General features: G+C 34.0%; 1 protein-coding gene across 1 annotated transcript; it reads left to right on the top strand.

Moving 5' to 3' along the window:
• Positions 1-15,165: 15,165 nt before the first annotated feature.
• On the top strand, positions 15,166-19,785 carry LOC125931248 (RAD51-associated protein 1-like). The gene is given in 2 exon segments (XM_049643217.1): positions 15,166-15,218; positions 18,019-19,785. Coding segments are annotated over 2 exon segments (1,161 nt in total). The 3' UTR covers positions 19,127-19,785.
• The last annotated feature ends 683 nt before the right edge of the window (positions 19,786-20,468 follow it).

Raw genomic sequence — 20,468 nt, 5'->3', positions numbered from 1 at the left:
TATCAATATTTTTAACCTTCCAAAAAAAAAAAACCTCTTCAGTATTGTGGACCATTTAATTTTTTCAGTTCGATTCGGTAATCATAATTTTAATGTTTCAGCCTTTGGTTTAAAAATTTTTTAATGTTTCTTTATTTTTGAGAGAGAGAGAAAGACACAAAGCATGAATGGGGGATGGGTAGAGAGAGAAGGAGACACAGAATCTGAAGCAGGCTCCAGCCTCTGAGTTGTCAGCACTGAGCCCAACGTGGGGCTCGAACTCACCAACTGTGAAATCGTGATGACCTGAGCCCAAGTCGGATGCTTACCCAACTGACCCACCCAGATGCCCCCAGGCTTTGATTTTTATTCCTGCTTTATTTCAGATTTTGTGAAGTATATTATCACATTCTAAACTTTCAAGATTTAGTCTTTTGCATTAATGGTATAAATTTTCCCTTAAGTACCTTTTTTGAGCCATCTACACAACTTTTAATAGCTTCACTAAGGTATAATAGATTTAAAATAAATTGCACAATTTTAAAATAAACAGTGTATGTTTTGAGACATATATACTCTTTTGAGATATAGTTATGAAACCATCACCACAGTTAAGCTAATGTAAATACCCATCCCCTCTCATCCAGCTTCCTTGTTCAGCATTGTATTTTCCCTCCCCATGTTCCTGCCCAAGCTGTCTGCCTGCTCATATGCTATGAACTCTCTTAAAGAAGTCTTGGTGTGAACATATACTTTTCTTTTTGTTTGTTGAAAAAAAAAAAATCAAAGAAAGGAATGGCTGGAACTCATAAGAGGTGTATATTTAATTTTTTCTTGAATGAATTGGGTGTCTTGTAATGCGATCGTACTCTTTTACATGCTGCCAACAGTGATGTGTTTGCATTATTCTACATTTGCCTGCACTTGTTATGGCTAGGATTTGCAGTCGGAGTCCTTCTAATCCCTGTACGGTAGAATCTCACTGTCACTCTGAATTGCATGGTGCAACCAGGTCTTAGCTCTTTATGTCCCAAATGTCGAGTACATGGAGAAAATGGGTCACGACTCTGAACCTAACTCTTTCCTTCATATTATGTTTTGCACATACAGTTATTTTGTATCAGGTGCTAGATTTTCGGTATGACATACCGTAGAGATAATTGGAGGCTCTGGATGATCCTATTATTGTTCTGGGAGCATTTTCTTTTTGTTTTGAAAGTCAGAGAGGGGTGGTTCATCTTATCTCAATCAGTGAGTCCCTTTGAAACTATATGTAATATTTTGTAAGGAATTTTCTATTTCTGGTTAATATTGACACTAAGAACTTAGACCATCAAGGATCCCCAATCAGTCCTTGGGTTATTTTCCAAATCCTTTCTGCCATTGGCCATTGGGGCATTCATGGCCATTGGGCCACGAACCCAATTTTTGTCCAGTGGGTTGTTGAGATTGTTGGAAGCTGGGGTCAGCTGCCTAACTTTCTGAGTTAGAAACTATCTTCTTGGGATTTGGGGTTTTCACTTCCTTTGAATAGGTAAAAAAGCTTTGAGGAAAAAAAAGGAGTACCAAAATGGGGTCTTACCACCTGGGCTTCTTCAAATGCTTGCTTCTTTAGGTTTGCAGTGCCTTCAAACAAAATGTTTAATGTCTTCCAGCTTTCCTAGTTTTTGTCAGCAAGGATCATTGGACAGAAATGGCTGGTTTACCGTTAGCGAAGGGAGACAGCTTCATACGTGCTGTTTTTGAAATATGTTTTTGTTTTCAGCTGTTTTTCCTTCGAAAGCCAATTAATCCAATTTTTATATCAGTAATATAAAACAAATTTTATGGCATTATCTAACCAAGCAGTGGAGTTTTTCTGTCCTTACTTGTTTCATGTACTCCTCTGAAATGTTTTCATTGATTGCCTACATGTTTCCCTAGTTCCCACCATGTGCCAGGTACAGATTAGGTGGTGCAGGTACATCACTGAGGTATAGCCTAGTGGAAAACAAATAGGTAAACCAGAGTATATTGTATAGATATACTGTTGGTATTTTGTTATGCAGCAGTAGCTACCAGAATAACACTTACACCACTTTTTATTATGTTCAATAGTTGCTCTAGGGACTGGTGTGTGAATTCTTTACTTCTTTTGGCCTACTTCTACTTAGGATTCTAGCACATTGTGTAACTGTAACTTCATAACAGTATAATCCATTTATTCTCCCTTTCCTTTGTTATCTTTTTGTCATCTATTTTAATTAAGTATTTTATCAAAACTATTAACTACAATATATACTTGCCTTGTAATTTTGGTTAAGAGGTTAAAACACATTCAGTTAAATAAACAAATCTTAAACTTCTGGTTTGATGAATTTTGCATATGATTGCATTTATAGTTCTACTTAACATTTTTGTTTCGAGAGTCATTTGGCTTTGAAATAATTGAAAATAGTGCCTTTAGTATTTCTGTAAATATTTTTCCTCTCAAGACCTCTTTACTCCTGCTTGTAGTTCTGTTTCTATCAGATGTCATTTTCCCTCAGCCTGAGGAACTTGGTGTAATTGTTAATATTACAGGTTGACTGGGGACAAATTGTCTCAAGTTTGTTTATGTGTATTTTGTCTTATTTCACTCTCAGTTTGAAAGGTTAATTTTGAGTGATGTAGAATTGTAGCTTGTGTATTTCTTCTTTAAGCACTGGAAAGATGCTGTTGCATTTGTCTGATATGCCATGGCTTTTGTTGAGAAAGAAGCCATCATTTAAATCATTATGTATGGATATGTATGCACTGTATCCTTATTTCTTGGAGGTTTTTGGAAGTTCTTGGAAGTTGACTGGTATACATTTTTTTCACCTAACTGATATTCCTTATACTTCATCTCAATATCCAGTATATAGCTTACTAATATCATTTACAACTTCAGTACCTATTTTGTCAATCCAAAATTTTCTATTTCAGTAAATAAAAAGATGACTTATTGGATTGATAAAAGCAAGAAAAAGCCAAAATAAAAAATTAGCTAATGTTAAAAGTATAAAAGCTCCCAAAGGTAAAAATAAATAAATAAATAAATAAAATAAATAAATAAATAAAAAGCCCCAAAGTCCAATTTTTTTTAATTAAGATACCGAAAAGTTGGCATAGATTATATACAAATTAAAATAATTAAAGCACAATTATGAGCAAAATATCAAAATAATTGTTATAATTGCTGATGTATTGCTAATGTTGACATGTATAAAATAATGCCCAAGAACACATTAAAACCTTTGATATAAAATAATGAAGTGGCATTTGTAGTACCTCTAGTAAAATATTTTATATATACTCTAATTGTATAGTATAAAATTTAATTCCTTTTTGGAAAACCATTTTATAGGTGAAATGATTTCTATATAGTGCATATCAGAATCAGTTCATTAACAGGAAATGTGTAGAACATAAATGGCAGTAACGGGTGTTTACACATGTGCATAGGCCTAATATACAATGATTTTGGTATTCAAGTAATAATGACATGATAGCTACAATTAAAAGTGGAATTAGCAAAAGTCATCAAGGATATACACAAAAATAAATGTGAATTGACAATTAATATCGAATATGCTTAATACTTAGTAGAAACTAAATCAATACTAAGGTACCCTTTTTTATATTGATATCTGATCACGGAAGGAGTATAAAATAGTCCTGGGCTTTTGAAATTAACTTGCTAGTTTTCACCAAAGTTTTTTTTACACTTGTCTACCCATTTATATAGTAAGTGTCTTTCTATGACTGTATCTGACAGCTTATTAAACATGTGCATAAAAGTATGATACAAAAAGGCAAAACTATTTTTAAAATAACTTACACTGTGTTAATACTGTGTAATTTTTACACCCAGTCAGGCAGATCTTATATTACTGCAAAAGATATATCAAAGGCATACTGCTTATGAAGAAAGCACATTGTTCTTTGTAGGTACAAGTATATAAATGTATTACTTAGGTAAATATTTCTGTATGTTTTTGCTCATATACACACTTCACTGTGAATCCAGGTAACTTCTGTGAAGGGATATATATTTCTAGTTTTGGGGAATTTTACACTGAACTTTTGTCAAATTGATACTTAGTAGAAGAATATCAAAGAAATATCCCTGTCAAACCATATCACTAGTGATTTTTGGAAAGATCCATTCTTTTTCTTTTTAGAAAAAGTACAGAACAGGTAAAAAGTTGGTTTAAAACCAGAGATAGAACAGAGTTAGAAAAGAAGAAAATTCATAAATAATTTATGTAAAAAAATATCCTTTAGTAAAACATTTAAAAGTAGCTCACCTCTAATTAGTTGATGAGATCATTAACCTAGGCACCATAAGTAAAATTGGAATAATAAATGTTCTTTAAGTTGTTTCACAAGGATTAAATAACAAGTATTATTGTGATGTTCATCATGTATGTGGGGGTCTCTATTACGATGATAGTACAAAAAAATGACAACAATAATCAGAGTTATAATGACTCTTAAAATTTCTCTGGTAAGTATATAGGAAAGAATCTTTAAAATAGGACCATATCTCTTGTAGGGTTTTTGTGCTATTTCATATGAGGTATATAATAACAAAGTTTAGTGAGAATTGCTATTCTCAGAAAAATGCTTTTAGGTGTAACTCTGTGGAATTCTGCAATCTTGCTAAATTGACTTATCAATTCTAATATATTATAGATAGCTTTTTGATAGCCTGGAAACATGATTGTCTGATCTGTGAATGAAGGTGGTTTCTTTTCTTTTCATTCTTTACAATTTTTATGCATTTTCTCTTTATCTTGCATTTTTCCCCCTGGCTATAACTGTCCTAAAATATTGAATGGTGTGGTGATAGTAGGCATTCTCATCTCTTGTTATGATCTCAGGGCGAAGGTTTTCAAATTTCACTATATTCATTATATTTGCTGCATTTTTCAGGTTTTTTTTTTTTTTGACATGACTACATGGTAGATTTTTGTCATTGGGTTTCTCGCTGTCACTGGTGTGGTGACATAATTCTGGTCCTTTGTTTGTTTAAGTATGTAATTTCATTCCAAAATGTTAATCCAAAGATAATTGATGCTTGGATTCTACGAATTTGTTCATGAATTTATATAGTGGCAGTATCTTTGCGTTCTGTTTGTCAATAATGTTATTTTTGTTTTTGTTTTCTTGCGGAGGAGTGGTGTGGTTTCCTGAGGAATATCAATATTTGTTTTCACTTTCTTGTGATATCCGTACCATTGTGGTGTAAAGTTTATAAAGTTCACATGAAAGAAACATTTTGGGAAGTGTTTGTACTGTTATTTGAAAAGCTTGTGCAAGACTGGTGTCTTTTTTTTTTTTTTAATGCAAGGTGTATGACTTCAGGCACCAGGGTTTGGAGTTCATTGGAAAAATATGGTTTTTTTGATACAGACACAGCTTATTTATGAGATACAGGACAATCAAGATTTCCCAAGTTTTTTTTTTTAATTTGTTAAGCTTTGTTTTCTTGGAACATTCTTATTTTATATAATCTCAAATTTATTAGCATAAACTTTCTTACATAATTATGTATGTATCTCTAGGATACTGAGTGAGGATTTCCTTTACAATGCCGATATTGATTATATCCTTTCCCCCCATAATCAATCTGGCCAAGGGCTTATCAATTATTTTTTAAACATTTATGAAAATAAACAAGTTCAGATTTGTCCATTTTCTCTGCAATATTTAAAATGTAGATCTTACTGACCTTAATTTTGTTGTTTCACTTCCTTTTGAGTTTTTCATGTTGTCCCCCTCTTTCTGTTAGAGCTCTAAGCTTATTAATCATAGTTCTTAAGCATTCCTGGTCTGATAATTCTAAAATATCTGCCATACCTGAACCTAGGTTTGATGTTTCTGATGTTCTGTCTCTTCAAGTGATTTTTTTTTTTTTTTGCCTTCAGCATGTGCTTTTGTACTTTTCTGTTGAAAGGCAGACACCGTGTATTGGGTTTAAAAAAAATGAGGTAAATAGACTTATAGTGTCAGGTTTTATGTTTCTCTGGTTAAGAGCTAGACACTTTACTGTTAGCTGTAGATGTAGATGTCACGGGCTAAAATTTCCTTTGGTGTCCTTGTTTTGTCTCTCTTTTATCTTTGAGTTTCCTTTGAGACTTCGTTAATAAGGTCTAGGATGTGCATTTCGTTCCATTGTAAAGTACCCTTGGTACTGGCTCCAGTGCTGGGCCTCTGCTTCTGGGTTTCTACTTCAGTAAGCTGGGATTCTCCGTATTTGCCTGTGTCTCCAGTATTGGCTGGGGGGAGGCATTTGGTCCTGCAAAGTCCATTCTGGGATGGTTAAGAATTGCTGGTTTTCAGTTTGTTCAGCTTTTTTCTTATTGTGAGAATGAGAGTGAGGACCTTTAAGCTCCTTAACATGTCAACTAGAAACCTGAAGTCTTCAATCTTTTATTTCTACACATTTTTGGTATTAAATTACGGCTTTTGAAACAAAACCTTGAGATGTATTATCAAATCATAAATTTTCAGGAGTGTATTTTGCATTTATTGGTTATAAACGTCCTTTTAAGATATATATTGGTATATCTCACACTCTGCAACAGGTTCATTGGAGTATAATGGAATTTAAATACATTTTACCATTATAAAGAATTTTTCGTGTATGTATGTATATTTCTATATGTATGTATATAGAAATATACATATGTGCATAATATATATTTGTGAAACCGTCACCAAAAGCAAGATAATATACATATCCGTGGCTGCACTGAAGTTTTGTTGTGAAGGTTTGTACTTTTCTTTCCTGATTGTGCCCCATGACGTATATGTTATTGTAGAAATCCTTGTATGTATATTTTTATTTTCATGTATAAACGTCCAAGGACCGGTATATCTGCATTACCTGATGTGTATCTTTCATTTATTTCAGAACATGTCAAAGTGTTTTGCACCCTGACTGCACTGTTGCTCCTCGTTAGCAGTGTATGAGAGTCACAGGTGCTCTACATCGTTGTACTTGTTATAGTCATTATTTTTCATTGCAGCCTTTGTAATGGGTGTGTGCTAGTATCTCAGTGTGGTTTGGTTTGTGAACCAATAGTTCTCTTTCTTTTATATAGATTTTATGTCTATCCATTTACCAATATCACATTTTCTTTATTACTGTAGCTATGTAATACATTTCGAAGTTGCGTATTGTGATTCTGCCAACTTTATTTTTCATTTTCAAAGTTGTTTTGTCTATTTTAGTTCTTTTTGTCTCTCCATATAAATACTACATTCATCCTGTCTATATCTTTAAAAAATATATTTATAGTTTTGTTAAGAATTGTATTAAACCAGTATATTTATTTGAGGAGAAATGAAATCTTGCTATGTTCAGTCTTCCTATCCATGAACATGGCATGTCTCTGAATTTCTTTAGATCTGCTTTGATTTTTTTATCATCATCATAAACTTTTTAGCATAGAAGGCCATTTGTGTTTCATCTGATTTACTTCCAAATGTTTCACTTTGTTTACTAATTATAAATTTTATTGTATTTTTAATATGGTGTCTTAAATATTAATTGCTAGTATATGAAAATACAGTTGATCTTGTATCTTCATCTAGTAGCCTGTGTCCTTGATGAACTCATTCATTGCTTGTAGAAGTTTTTTATTTATTCCTTTCAGATCTGTATAACTTTTATTATTTTTTTTCTTTTTTTTTTTTTATTTTTTTTTTTGTTTACATCCCTGACTTACTTTCCACTATGATATTAAGTAACAGTGGGGAAACCAGACATACTTGCTGTGTTCTTGAACTTATAGACAGAGCATTCAGGTTTTCTCCACTATAGGGCTTAAATAAAATGTTAAATGTAGGTTTCTTGTGGATGTTCTGTATAAAGTTTAAAATGGTTTCCTCTGTATTTTTTCTGTGGGGTTTTTAAAATCCTGAATGGGTATTGAATTTAGTTAATTGTTTTTCTTCATAGATTGATGAGGTCATGTTAGGTTTTTTCTTGAGCTTGTTAATACAGTAGACTACATTGCTTGATTTTCAAATAATCAACCAGCCTGATAATCCTGGAATTAAAACCACTTGGTCATGGTAGATAACCTTTTTATATATGACAGAATTCTATTTGGTAATATTTTATTAAGGATTTTGTGACTGTATTCAAGGGATATTAGTCTGTTGTTTTCTTTTTTTCTGTATGTTGTGTCCCAGTATATGGTCTACTTTGGTGCATGTTTCATGGATTTGAAAAATAGGGATATTTTGCAGCTGTTAAAGGGATGGTTCTGTTAATTTTGATTAGATCGTGCTTGATGGTGTTATTGAGGTCTTTTTTTATTATTACTGATTGTGCCGAGTTATTCTATAATTGTTACAAAAGGGCAGTTGAAATTACAGATCTTATATATCTCATATACTTACTTCCATGTTCATCAGCTTAGATTTACATAGTTTTCAGAAAGACTGGAGCATACACATTTGGGATTGCTATGTTCTCATACAGGATTGACCCTTTTATCGTTATATAATGTTCTTTTCTGTCTCTGAGAAGTTCGTTTGTTTTGAATTTTACTTTATCTAGTGTCAGTATAACCATTTTTGCTTACTTTGATTACTACCAACATGCATATTTACCCAGCCTTTTACTTTCAATCTGCCTTTATTGTTATATTTAAAATAATGAGTTTATTGTAAACAGCAAATAGTTGAGTCATGATTTTTTAATCCACTTTGCCAATGTCTGTCTTTTAATTCGTGTATATATACTATTTACATCCACGTTATTATCTATATGCTATAGCTTAAGTCTGCCAGTTCTTTTGTTTCTTTGTTTTCTCTCTTGTTTCTGTTTTCCTTTGTCTGCCTTCCTTTGGGCTTTGATGAAAGTTATTGTTTTGGCCAACTTGGGCTCCTGTAACAGAATCCCATTGACTAGGTTGCTTAAACAACAGAAATTTACTTTCTCACAGTTCTGGAGGCTAAAAGTCCAACATTAGGGTGTCAGCATGATTGGGCTCTGGTGAGAACTCTCTTCTTGGCTTTCAGTTGGCTGCCTTCTCACTGTGTCCTCACATGGCTAAGAGACAGGGAGAGAGATGGGGGGAGAGGGAGGGGGAGAGAGAAAGAAGGAGGGAGAAAGAGAGGGAGGAATAGAAGATGGAGGGAAAGAGAAGAAGGGAGGGAGGGACAGAAAGGGAGAAGGAGAGGGGGAAGATGGGAGGGAGAGCGCAGCCGAGAGAGTGCTCCCTCTCTGGTGTCTTCTTAGAAGGGCACTAATATGAGGACCTCGCACTCATAACCTCATCTAAACCTAATTATCTACCAAAGTCCTTATCTCCGAGTACTGTCACCTTGGGGGTTAGGGCTTCAACCTAAGAATTTTGAGAGGACACAATTCAGTCCACAGCAGTCAATCTCTACCAAGCCTCTTCTGTCACCACCCCAGCAAAGAGGAGAGAGGTACTTCATTACTTCACAGGCACAGGCAGGCTGAAGTGGAGGCTCTTCACATGCTATCTGTTAACCTACTGTTGGAGGAATGTTCTTTTTTCATCATCCATCAAGGATGAAAGTCCCAGCTGTCTACTGAGCCATCTCTGACAACATTGCAGGACATTTTGGGGTGATTCCTTATAGCCTGGTGAGGCTGGAATCTAGGCTTCCCACTGGGCATCTGCTGGCATGGATAAGGAGGTGTTTAGTTGTAGTTGTGAGGCTGCTGCTTAAGTTTTTTTTGTCCTGTTAGGTTGTGCCTTTCCTAGCTCTCAGTCTATAAAAAGGAGATTTTTGTTGGGGCTTCTTTTGTCTGACCCTTTTGGAATTTCCACGTTGCTAGATTTTATCAGCCCTAGCATTGCAATGTATAAGCAAAGCCAAAACAAAACAAAATGGGAAGGAAAAAAAAAAATGGGAAAACACTGTTGTGTTGTTCCTTGGATCCTGACGTCCCTTCCAGTCTCTCATCTTGTCTCCACCTTTCAGATCCTTCACGAGTTTCTTTACATGTAACATTTAGTTTTTCAGTTGTGCTTAGGAGAAATAGGGGAACCTCCTTAAAGCAGATCCCCAGAAGTGTGTTTTTTACCCAGTGATCTTCATAAGCAGTAGATTTCACTTTTGCCATCATTTGCTTAATTTTTTCCAGTCCAGTGATCTCATTTATTTCAAAAACGTTTCTTCAGTTCTCAGCACGTGCCAGGTGTGGACCTTGTGCTCCAGTTACATTATTGAGAGCCAGCCTTGTAGGAAAACAGACAAGTTAATATGGAGTATATGATAGAAGGTAAGTTTTGTGGTAATTTGTTACATATTAATACATTATTATCTATATATTTTTCTGTTATTTTAGGTAATTTTTCAAGGGATTAGTATTCCTTGAAAATGTTAATTCCTTACTTTTGATACTATACTTAGTTATATAGTATTATTTCCTGTAATACAAAACCCCTTTCTGTTTAGGCAACATATATTTGACATGCAAAATGATTTGTATAATCATAATACATATCATCATTAATTAGGTACCGCGCAATATAAAGAACATAAGGGAAAGCAATGAGTGTTTGTGTATCTCTCTGTGTACCTACTAATGGGCCTAATATATAAAATTGCTGTTAATCAAGTAATTAGGAAATGATGGAAGTACTCAAAAAAGTGGAATTAGTAACATCTATCAAAGGATATACAAAAAATAACCATAAATGGGCAATTACTATTAATCATGCTTTATACTTGATGTCAATTATTTAGGTAATAATTAAGTAAATTATTTTTATCTTGATTCTAAGTTATTGAAAGGGTATATATAATGGTCATGGTATTTTAGAAAATACTTTGGTATTTTTTCACACATTTACAAATTTAATACACTTTACATAGTATTGCCTCTTATGTCTATATCAGATACAGGTACTCACACATGTGCATTAAAATATGGATACAGTCAAAACAGGTAATTTTTTTTTTAATTAGGCTCCATGCCCAGCATGGAGCCCAGTGTAGGCCTTGAATTCATGACCGTGAGATCAAGACCTGAGCTGAGATCAAGAGTCGGATGCTTAACCGACTGAGCCACCCAGGTGCCCCTAAATTAGCTATTTTTTGATAAATTATGCTGTGTGTGTATACTATGAATACTATGCAGTTTTTACAATTAGATGTAGATGTTATTACGTATTAGATGTTACAAAAGACATCTTCAAGGTATATTGCTAATAATGAAGAAATCACATGGTAAATTATATGCAAATATGTATATGGTTATACAAATATATTCTGCTGATAGGTGTATATATTTACATGTGTTTATGTACAGACTTCTCAGTTAATTACAATTACTTCTGGAAAGGGTTATGTGTCATTATTTTTTTGGAAACCGTACACTATACATATACCATACATACTGACTGAATGTTTGTGTCCCCCAGTATTCATATGACAAAACTTAACCCCCAGTGTGATGATATTAGGAGGTGGGGCCTTTGGGAGGTGATTAGGTCATGAGGATGGAAGCCGTCATGAATTGGACTTGTGCAGAGGCCCCAGAGAGCTCCCTCACCTTCTCAACCATGTGATGTTACAGGGAGAAAATGACCATCTATGAATCAGAAAAGCGGGCTCTCACCAGACACTGAATCTGATGGTGTCTTGCTCTGGGAATTCAGAGCCTCCAGAACTTAGAGAAATAAATTTCTGTTGTTTATAAGCTACTCAGTCTATGGTATTTTGTTATAGCAGCCAGAAAGGACTGAGATAATGTGCGTAATTAAAGATATGAATTAAAAAAAAAACACTTTCTGATGACATATTAGTAATAATGTTTAAGGATCTACATTTTGCTTTCTTATGTTGAAGTAGTATGGAATGAGAAGATATTAGGAAGAAAGATTTGGAAAAGAAGAAAAAGGAATAAAAATAGAACACATGAGGAAAAATAATTTGTGAAGTTGAACTCTTACTAACATCATTAAACAGGGATCATTAAGAAATCAGTTATAAACAATGATCTTTTTATAGTTCTACTAGAATTACATGTCTTGTATAGTAAGGTTTATCTTACATTTTTGGGTCCCTGTTACTATAATAGAAGTAAAAAGATGAAAACACTAGGGATTAAAATTTCCTCGAGTTTTATCCAATCAGTATACGAAAAAAAGCCTCAAAGATAAAACCTTGTAGTAAAGGGTTTTTGTGCCATATCTTATGATGTATATAAAATTGTTAGTAACAATTTCTGTTCTGAGAAGAATGTATTAATACTTAACTGTACGGAATCTAAAACTCTTGCTAAATTTACTGTTTAATTTGAATGCATTATTTCAGAGGGAGATTTTCAGTATTTTATCACTGGGTACGGTATTTGCTGCAGTTTTTAAGCTTTTTTTAAAAGTAATGACTTGATGGTAAATGTGGTTATATTGCTTTTATTGTGTAATGCCAATTTTTGGTGATAGTTGTTTTGTAATGCTTTTTTTGGTGATAGTTGTTGGATTCTGATATTTTTGTCTCACGAGAATTCATTCTTGGTTTAAACTCACTGTGCATGGGATATTACGGTTAAAGTACCATTGAATTTTGTTGAATTATAAGTTAGGTTTTTTGGGGGGCAATAAAGGAATTTTGGTGATTTGATGAGGGAAATATACCATCGATTTTCTTTTTATTTTCCTTATCATTTCGGTGTAAAGTTTATAGGGGTCTCACAAAGCATTTTGGGAAACATTTTTACTATTTCTATTATTTGGAAAGGCTTGTTCAAGATTGGTATTACTTCTTTTTCCATTATACGGGAAAGTTTGTGACTTCAGGCACCAGCAAGCAGGATCCATTTATAGGAAGATATTTCATTATAGACCCAGTTTATTTACAGAAGATAAGACTGTTGAGATTTTCTAAGTTTTATTGTTTGTTAGGGTATGTTTTCCTTGGTAGTCTCTCTTTTCATGTATCAAACTTTTTAGGATGAAGTTGTTTATATAATTATGTATGTGTCACCAAGAAATGGCATGAGAATTTCCTTTTTTGCATTGCTGATATTGAATATATACTGATGCTTCTTCATCTTTTTTTACCCTTAATAATTCCAGCCAGAATGGAATGTCCAAAACTTTTTAAAAAATCTTCTCTATTTCTTTTATTATCACCCATAGACTTCAATTTTATTGTTTCATTTCCATTGGTTTGTTATTGAATTACAGATTTTACCTATTTTGAGATTTATTTCTCTATCACAAATTTCAGGATTTTTGTATTTATCACTATAAATGTTCCTTTAGCCATGCATATTGTTGTATCTCACACTTTGTAACAGGTTCATGAAAATATCATTGAGATTAAATAAACTTGGCAAATTTGAATTGAACAATATGTTTTGGCATGTGTATATAGATTTGCTAAACTATCACCAGAATCAAAATACTGTACTTACCCATCCCTTCTTTCAAGTTTCCTTGAACGACTTTCCATTTTCTCTTCCTGTTTCTGCTCCTACCTCCCTTCTTTCCCATGGTATGTACATTATTGTACAAGTTTTAGTGTGGACATACATTTCTATCTTTCTTGGATGAACATGAAGACATGGTATGGCTAGATCACATGATCGGTATACTTTAAGGTACTTAGAATACGTCTTAGAGTTTGCAGTCTGATAGTCCATTGTCCATCCTGCCAGCAGTGTATGAGCGTCTCCTTTGCACTGCATCCTTACCAGCATTTCTTATGGTCATGTTTTTGTGTTGTATCCCTTCTAGTAAATGTGTGGTGGTATCTCAGTGTCTAGCTAAATTGCATGGCTGTAACCAAGTCCTACTTCTTTCTTTCTCAGGAAAGTCTAGTAAGTGGAAAAGATAGATCACTATGGGGAGGGACCATTTGGGGTGTGTTTTTACAGCCCGGTAATGGTGACCATCTAGGTTCCCCGCTGGACTTGAGCTGTGGTGAATGACGCTGGTATTTGGCATAGAACTTGTATTGTCTACACACATCCTGTCTTGTTTGCCTGAATCCTTCCTGGCCCATTGAGGATAGCAGACTTTACTCGGGCCTTTTTGTTGTCTACACCTTTTGGCATTTTCAGGTTGCCTGATTGTTTCAATCCAGGTTGGGTATATATGAGGTGAAAAGAAAATACAACATACAAAAGAAAACACGGAATCCACTATAGTGTTGTTCCTTGGCTTCAGAGGTTCCTAGTCCATTTTCATTAGTCTCTCTACCTTTCAGAGTATTTTTATGTTTTTTTTTATGTGTACTATCAAGGAATTTTCGTTGTATTTGGGGAAGAAAGTATATCTACATCTTCTGGTAAACAGATGTCCAACTTCTTTTTTAGCTAAATAACCTTTACATGTAGTGGATTCTTTATTTATTTTAATTTTTGCTGTCACTTGCTCAATTTCTTTTATTGTAATTATTTCATTTTCTCATTAATATTTCTTCAATTTCAAGCTTGTGCTTGAAAGCAGGTGCTACTAGAGTTAAATATTGTGGGACAGCCTACTGGGAAAACAGGCAAGAAAATAGTGTATTGGAGAAAATAAGTTTTGTGGCAATTATCCAGTATAACTGGTTATCTAGTAATAGTAACTAGAATATTATCTATACATTTTTGTGTTACGTTTAGTGATTGCTCAAGGGATTTATATTTCACTTCTTCCCTTTTCATCTCCATAGAAGTATGTAGTATCACTTCCTATAAATGTAACCTCACTACACTGTAATGTTACATATGCTACCTTTCCTTTGTGCTTTTGTTCTATAGTTTATATCAATTATATCTTTTATCATTTTTTTGCTTTAAAGAGTCAGATATCAAAAAAAGTCAAATATCTCTCAAAAATAATAGAAAACACTAGTCTTTTATGTTTATCCATTTCTTTTCCCTATGCAGTGTTCTTCACACATTCTTATAGCCCTGTCGTTCTTGGTTTCCATTGGGTGTCCTTTCTCTTGGGCCACCCAAACAAGTCATCTCATTTCCAATACCTCAGAATGTGACTTTATTTAGAAATAGAGTCTTTGCAGATTCCGTCAATTTAAGATGAAGTCATTAGGATAAGGCCCTAATAGTGTGTGACTGATGTCCCTTAAAGGAGGGAGGTGAATTTGGATATAGACACAGATGTGCATGGAGGGAAGACTGTGAAGATACGCCCAGGGAGAATGCCATGTGAAGGTAGAGGATTTGGAGGAATGCCGGAGATTGCTGGGAAGAGGCCGGGAATGATTCTACAGGTTTTAGAAAGGTGCATGGTCCTGCCTACAGCTTGATATCAGATTTCTAGCCTCAAGAGCTGTGAGACAATAAATTTGTATTGTTTTCAAGCAGTCTAGTTTACGGTATTTTGTTATGACAGTCTAGGAAACTAATACATTCCTTAAGCATGATTTATTTGTATTACGTTTGGCCAGTAGAAAAGTGTTTCAGTTTGGTTTATCTGGATGTTTCTTATTTCACTTTCAGTTTAGAAGGGTGATTTTATTGCATATAACATTGGAGCTTGAAAGTTCTGTCTTGACACTCACTGAAAAAATGATGCTCCATTTTTCACTGATTATCCATGGTTTGTGTGGAGAAGGCAGTCAACATTTAAATAATTCCTAGATAGGTAATATTTATGTCTTTGAAGCTTTTGGTGGATGTATGTTTGTTTAATACACTAAAAAGGCTTTACATCTTATATAGCTGTCAAATATATAGTTTAATAATGATAAAAATTATAAAAACAGAGAGAGAGAGACAAACCATAAGAGACTTTTAAATACAGAGAACAAACAGGGTTGCTGGAGGGGAGATAGGTGTGGGGATGGGCTAAATGGGATAGACATTAAGGAGGGCACTTTTTGGGACGAGCACCAGGAGGCATCATATTTAAGAGATGAAATCACTGGGTTCTACTCCTGAAGCCAAGACTACACTGTATGTTAACTAACGTCAATTTAAATTAAAAATGTGTGTGTATATATATGTGTGTGTGTGTGTGTGTGTATACATATACATATATATATATGGTTTGCTAATGAAACATTTCTAAAACTTCACTAGTTGTTATAAAAAAATGATTCCATTCATGCAAAAAGGTTAACTTTTGATCAACAATAAAAAAAAAGCTGCAGAAAAGTAGTATAATCAAAAAAGAACCAATTCTTTCTTATTATAATATATAAATACATCTGTACTATATGTATACAAATAAAAGTAATTTCAGTACATTTACAAGTACAATATCCAAGACATTTTAATTATTATTTCTGATCTGATGCTACTGTTGATCTGGATGTGATAGTGTATGAGACCAGGTGCAATGTCTTGGTAACAAATAATGGAATGACACTTGTCTTAAATATAGAAATAGTTTACTTTATATCTACCATACTTATATACAATGTATTTTACAGGTAAAATGAATTATATAGTAAATATAATATACATCAGAATCAATTTGGTATCAAGCAGTATATAGAACATAATTGACAGCAATAAGAATTTATGTGTAATTATGTATATATGTGTGTGTATATATTTTTGGTATATAATTTTGTTAATGATTATGAAATGATAAACTGTACCAAATGGGATTAAAAATGTGTATCAAAGAATATATTAGTAATAAACATATATAGGTAATTAGTGTCTTAAGTATGCTTAATATTCAGTGTAAATAATTAAGTAACATGGTACCTTTTCAAAATTTTGATGCCAGGTTATTGAGGGAATGAAAAATGGTAATGAGTTTTGGAAAGTAGTATGTTTTTGACAAAGTTGTGAATTTCCTTACAGATTTTACAGAGTAGTGGGCCCTTTAGAACTATATCTGACATAGCTACTCACACATGTGTGCTAAAGTATGGACACAAAATAGTCAGAACAGCTCTTTTTTGGCAAATTATGTGTGTCCATACTATGATGCTATGCAGCTTTTACAACTAATCACGTACACGTTAAGTACTTGAAGAAGGCATCTCCAAGATATATTGTTAATTAAAAAGAGACTAAGTATAATTTACTTACAGATATGTGTATAATTATGTAAATATGTTATTCATGTAGATAAATGTCTGTTTACATCTATTTATATACACACTTTACTGCTCATCACAATTACTTCTGAAGAGGTATATTTATCAGCTGTTTTGAAATTTTTACACTATGTACATGCAATATATCTGTGTCCTAGAATATATATCAAAAATTAATCACATGATAATGGCATCTCTCTAATGATTTTTGAAATATGTACTCTTGGCTTTTTTATTTTCAAGTACAGAATGGAATCAGAAGTTAGGTATTCTTTTTGCTTTTTATTTTAAAGTTCATAATGGAATAAGAAATTAGTGTTACAGATAGGAGGTTTAGAAAAGAGAAGGGAAAAAATAAAAATACAATGTAAGAGGAGAAATAATACACTTATGAGCCCTTTATAAGAAGCTAACCTCTAATTAGTCAGTGAGATCATTAAACTAGAGACCATAGGTAAAATTGTCATAGACAATGCTGTTTTTATCTTTCCATCAGAATTAAATGTCACGTGTATGGTAAAGGGCCTCTGTTGCCAGGATAGTAGAAATGCTGACAACAGTGATCAGGGTTAAAACCCTTTCACATTTCATCTGATTCATATATGGAAAAAGCCTAAAAATATAACAATGTCATGTAGGGTTTTATGCCATTTTTTATGATGTATATAAAAAACTTAGTAATAATTTGCTATTAGAAAATGTTTACTATTAGAAAATGCTAATGTTTGGGGTGCCTGGGTGGCTCGGTTGAGCGTCTGACTTCTGCTCAGGTCATCATCTCACGGTTTGGTTAGTGAGTTCAAGCCCCATGTAGGGCTCTGTGCTGACAGCCCAGAGCCTGGAACCTGCTTCAGATTCTGTGTCTCCCTCTCTCTCTGCCCCTCCCCTGCTCTCACTCTGTCTCTCTCTCTCAAATAAATAAAAGTTAAAAAAATTAAAAAAAAAGAAAGAAAATGCTAATGTGCAGGCATACAGAATCCAGCAATTTTCCTAAATTTTCTGTTTAATTCAGTGTATTATCTCTAGAAGGCTTTTATGTAATCTGGAAATAAAAATATCAATTCTCGGAAAAAGCCACTGCTGCCAACAAGAACTTGAAAGCTGCAAACTTTCAGCCTTGGAGGGGGCCGTGGTGCGGCCTGTGAGGCATAAGAAATCGGTCAATTACTCACAGTTTGAGGACTCTGACAGTGATGATGACTTTATTTCTGCAACTGCACCTTTAAATAAAAAACCCAGAACAACACCAAAGGAGTTAAAACTAGAAACAAGGAAACCTAAACTGAGGAATCTCCAGAAAGAAGATATCCCATTGCAAGAGAAAACCCCTAAAAAAAGGATGGCTTTAGATGACAAGCTCCACCAGCGAGACTTAGAAGTCGCACTTGCTTTATCAGTGAAGGAACTTCCAACAGTCACCACTGATGCGGAATAGGCTCAAGATAAAAGCACTGAAAAGTGTGACAGTCGTGAAAGTGAAACAATGAGTAAGGCCCCTCATATCTCCAATTGCAGTGTAGCCAGCGATTATTTAGATTTGGATGAGATTACTGAGGAAGATGATTTTCCTGGTGTTCAAGGGAAAAGAAAAGCAGCATCAAAGGCTATGGTACAACAGAGGAAGATTCTTCTGGAAGGCAGTGATGGCGATAGTGCTAATGACTCTGAACCAGACTTTGCAACTGGTGAAGAGTCCGAGGATGACTCTGATTTTAGTGAGAGTGAAGATAATGATGAAGACTTCACTGTGAGAAAAAATAAAGTGAAAGAAATTAAAAAGAAAGAAGTGAAGGTCAAATCCCCAGTTGAAAAGAAGGAGAAGAAACCTAAATCCAAATGTAATACTTTGGTGACTTCAGGAGACTCTGTTCCAGCTTCTGTGAAATCAGAACTTCAGCCTTCACCAAAAAAGGTTTCTGGTTCTTCGGAGGTCACTAGGAAACCATTACAAATACGCAGTCCTTTGGCTGAAAACAAAAAACCTAAGTGGGTCCCACCAGCGATGTCCGGAAGCAGCAGCATCAGGAGCCCACTGGCAGGCGTGTCTGTTAAGTCTCCAAATCAGAGTCTCCGCCTGGGTTTGTCCAGATTAGCACGAGTTAAACCTTTGCATCCAAATGCCACTAGTAGCTGAGTGTGATAGTAAACACATGTTTGATTAAGAGAATCACAGTTTTACAAGTGTGTTTATATTTGATTTGTGTTTATATTTAAGGAGGGTATCATAAGATAAAGGAATCCTTTAATGTCCTATAAATTGCCTCTACCCATTCCATGATGATATTCTCTGAAGCTGTTCAAGATTTCAATAAGGGGTTTGTTTATCAGAATTATCTTGTAATGCCCTTTCCTTCTGGAGAATGTGTTCTGTTTTTCCTGTGTGTAATAAGTCAATGTCATTCAGTGGTTGTCAGTTTGACATGGGGAAAGTCCATGTTGCATGCTATTCTTTTCTAGAAACATGATGCTCCTTTCTAGCTTTGTCTAATTTATGGCACCTTAACTGTAACTATTCAGAGTTTAAAAGGAAACATTCCCGCTTTTTCCAGGAGACATTTCTGAAATCTTACTTAAGCTACATTGTCAGTTTAATTGCAAAAATGTTTCATATTTTAGTCAAATACTAAGAATTCAGAATTCATTTACCCATTAAAATGATTGCTATAATGACCTATGTCTCCTACTCAGAAGTAGATGTTTATTGTATAGCAAATAGAATTTCATGACATTTTATGAAGTTCTCATCAAAGCCTTTAATAAAAGTGAAAAAGTTTTGATATGCTCTTTCCTTGAGCCCATTGCACCTGTCTACATTTGTCTACATTTCATTAGGTTGTCTATGTTTCATTATACTAAATGAATGCTTTATGAAAAAAAAAATCAATTCTCTGATTAAAGGTGATTTAGTATCTTCCTTTCCAATTGTTAATGCTTTTTAAAATTTTTTTCCCCTTTTTTATTGCCCTGGCTGTGATCTCTTTATAATGTTGAATAGAACTGGTGATAGTAGGTGATTCCTTGTCTCTTTTCTGATGGCAGTGGCATTTCCATTGTTATAATCTTGCCATTCGGTATCAAGTTAATAGGGGTCTCATAAAACATTTTCAGGAAGGATTTTTACTGAAATCTTCTGTGTCCCGTGGACTGGTGAGTCTACCGGAAACATTACTCAGTTGCCCAGCTTTTAGCTACTCCTTTTTGCTTAGCATCTTGGGTTTTCAGTCTCATTTGAGGAAAAATATCATGTGAGGAAAAGATCCAAATTTGGTTCTCACCCTCTTTGCCTGTCCCCCCCCCCCCGATATCTAGTCTTTTCAGTTCTTGGTTTTTTGGGTTTATGGTATTTTCAAGCGGATGTCTTATATTTTTGCATATTTCAGTTTTCTCCCCAGAATGTTTGGCCTGAAATGTCTGGTCTGCCTTCAGTAGAAGAAGGTATGTTCAAAAGCACTGTTTTTGAAATTTGTTTTAATTTG

This window comes from Panthera uncia, chromosome X (genome assembly GCF_023721935.1).
Source record: "Panthera uncia isolate 11264 chromosome X, Puncia_PCG_1.0, whole genome shotgun sequence".
NCBI lineage: Eukaryota > Metazoa > Chordata > Mammalia > Carnivora > Felidae > Panthera > Panthera uncia.
The sequence above is the reverse complement of the archived record's forward strand: the minus strand, read 5'-3'. Positions and strand labels throughout refer to the sequence as shown.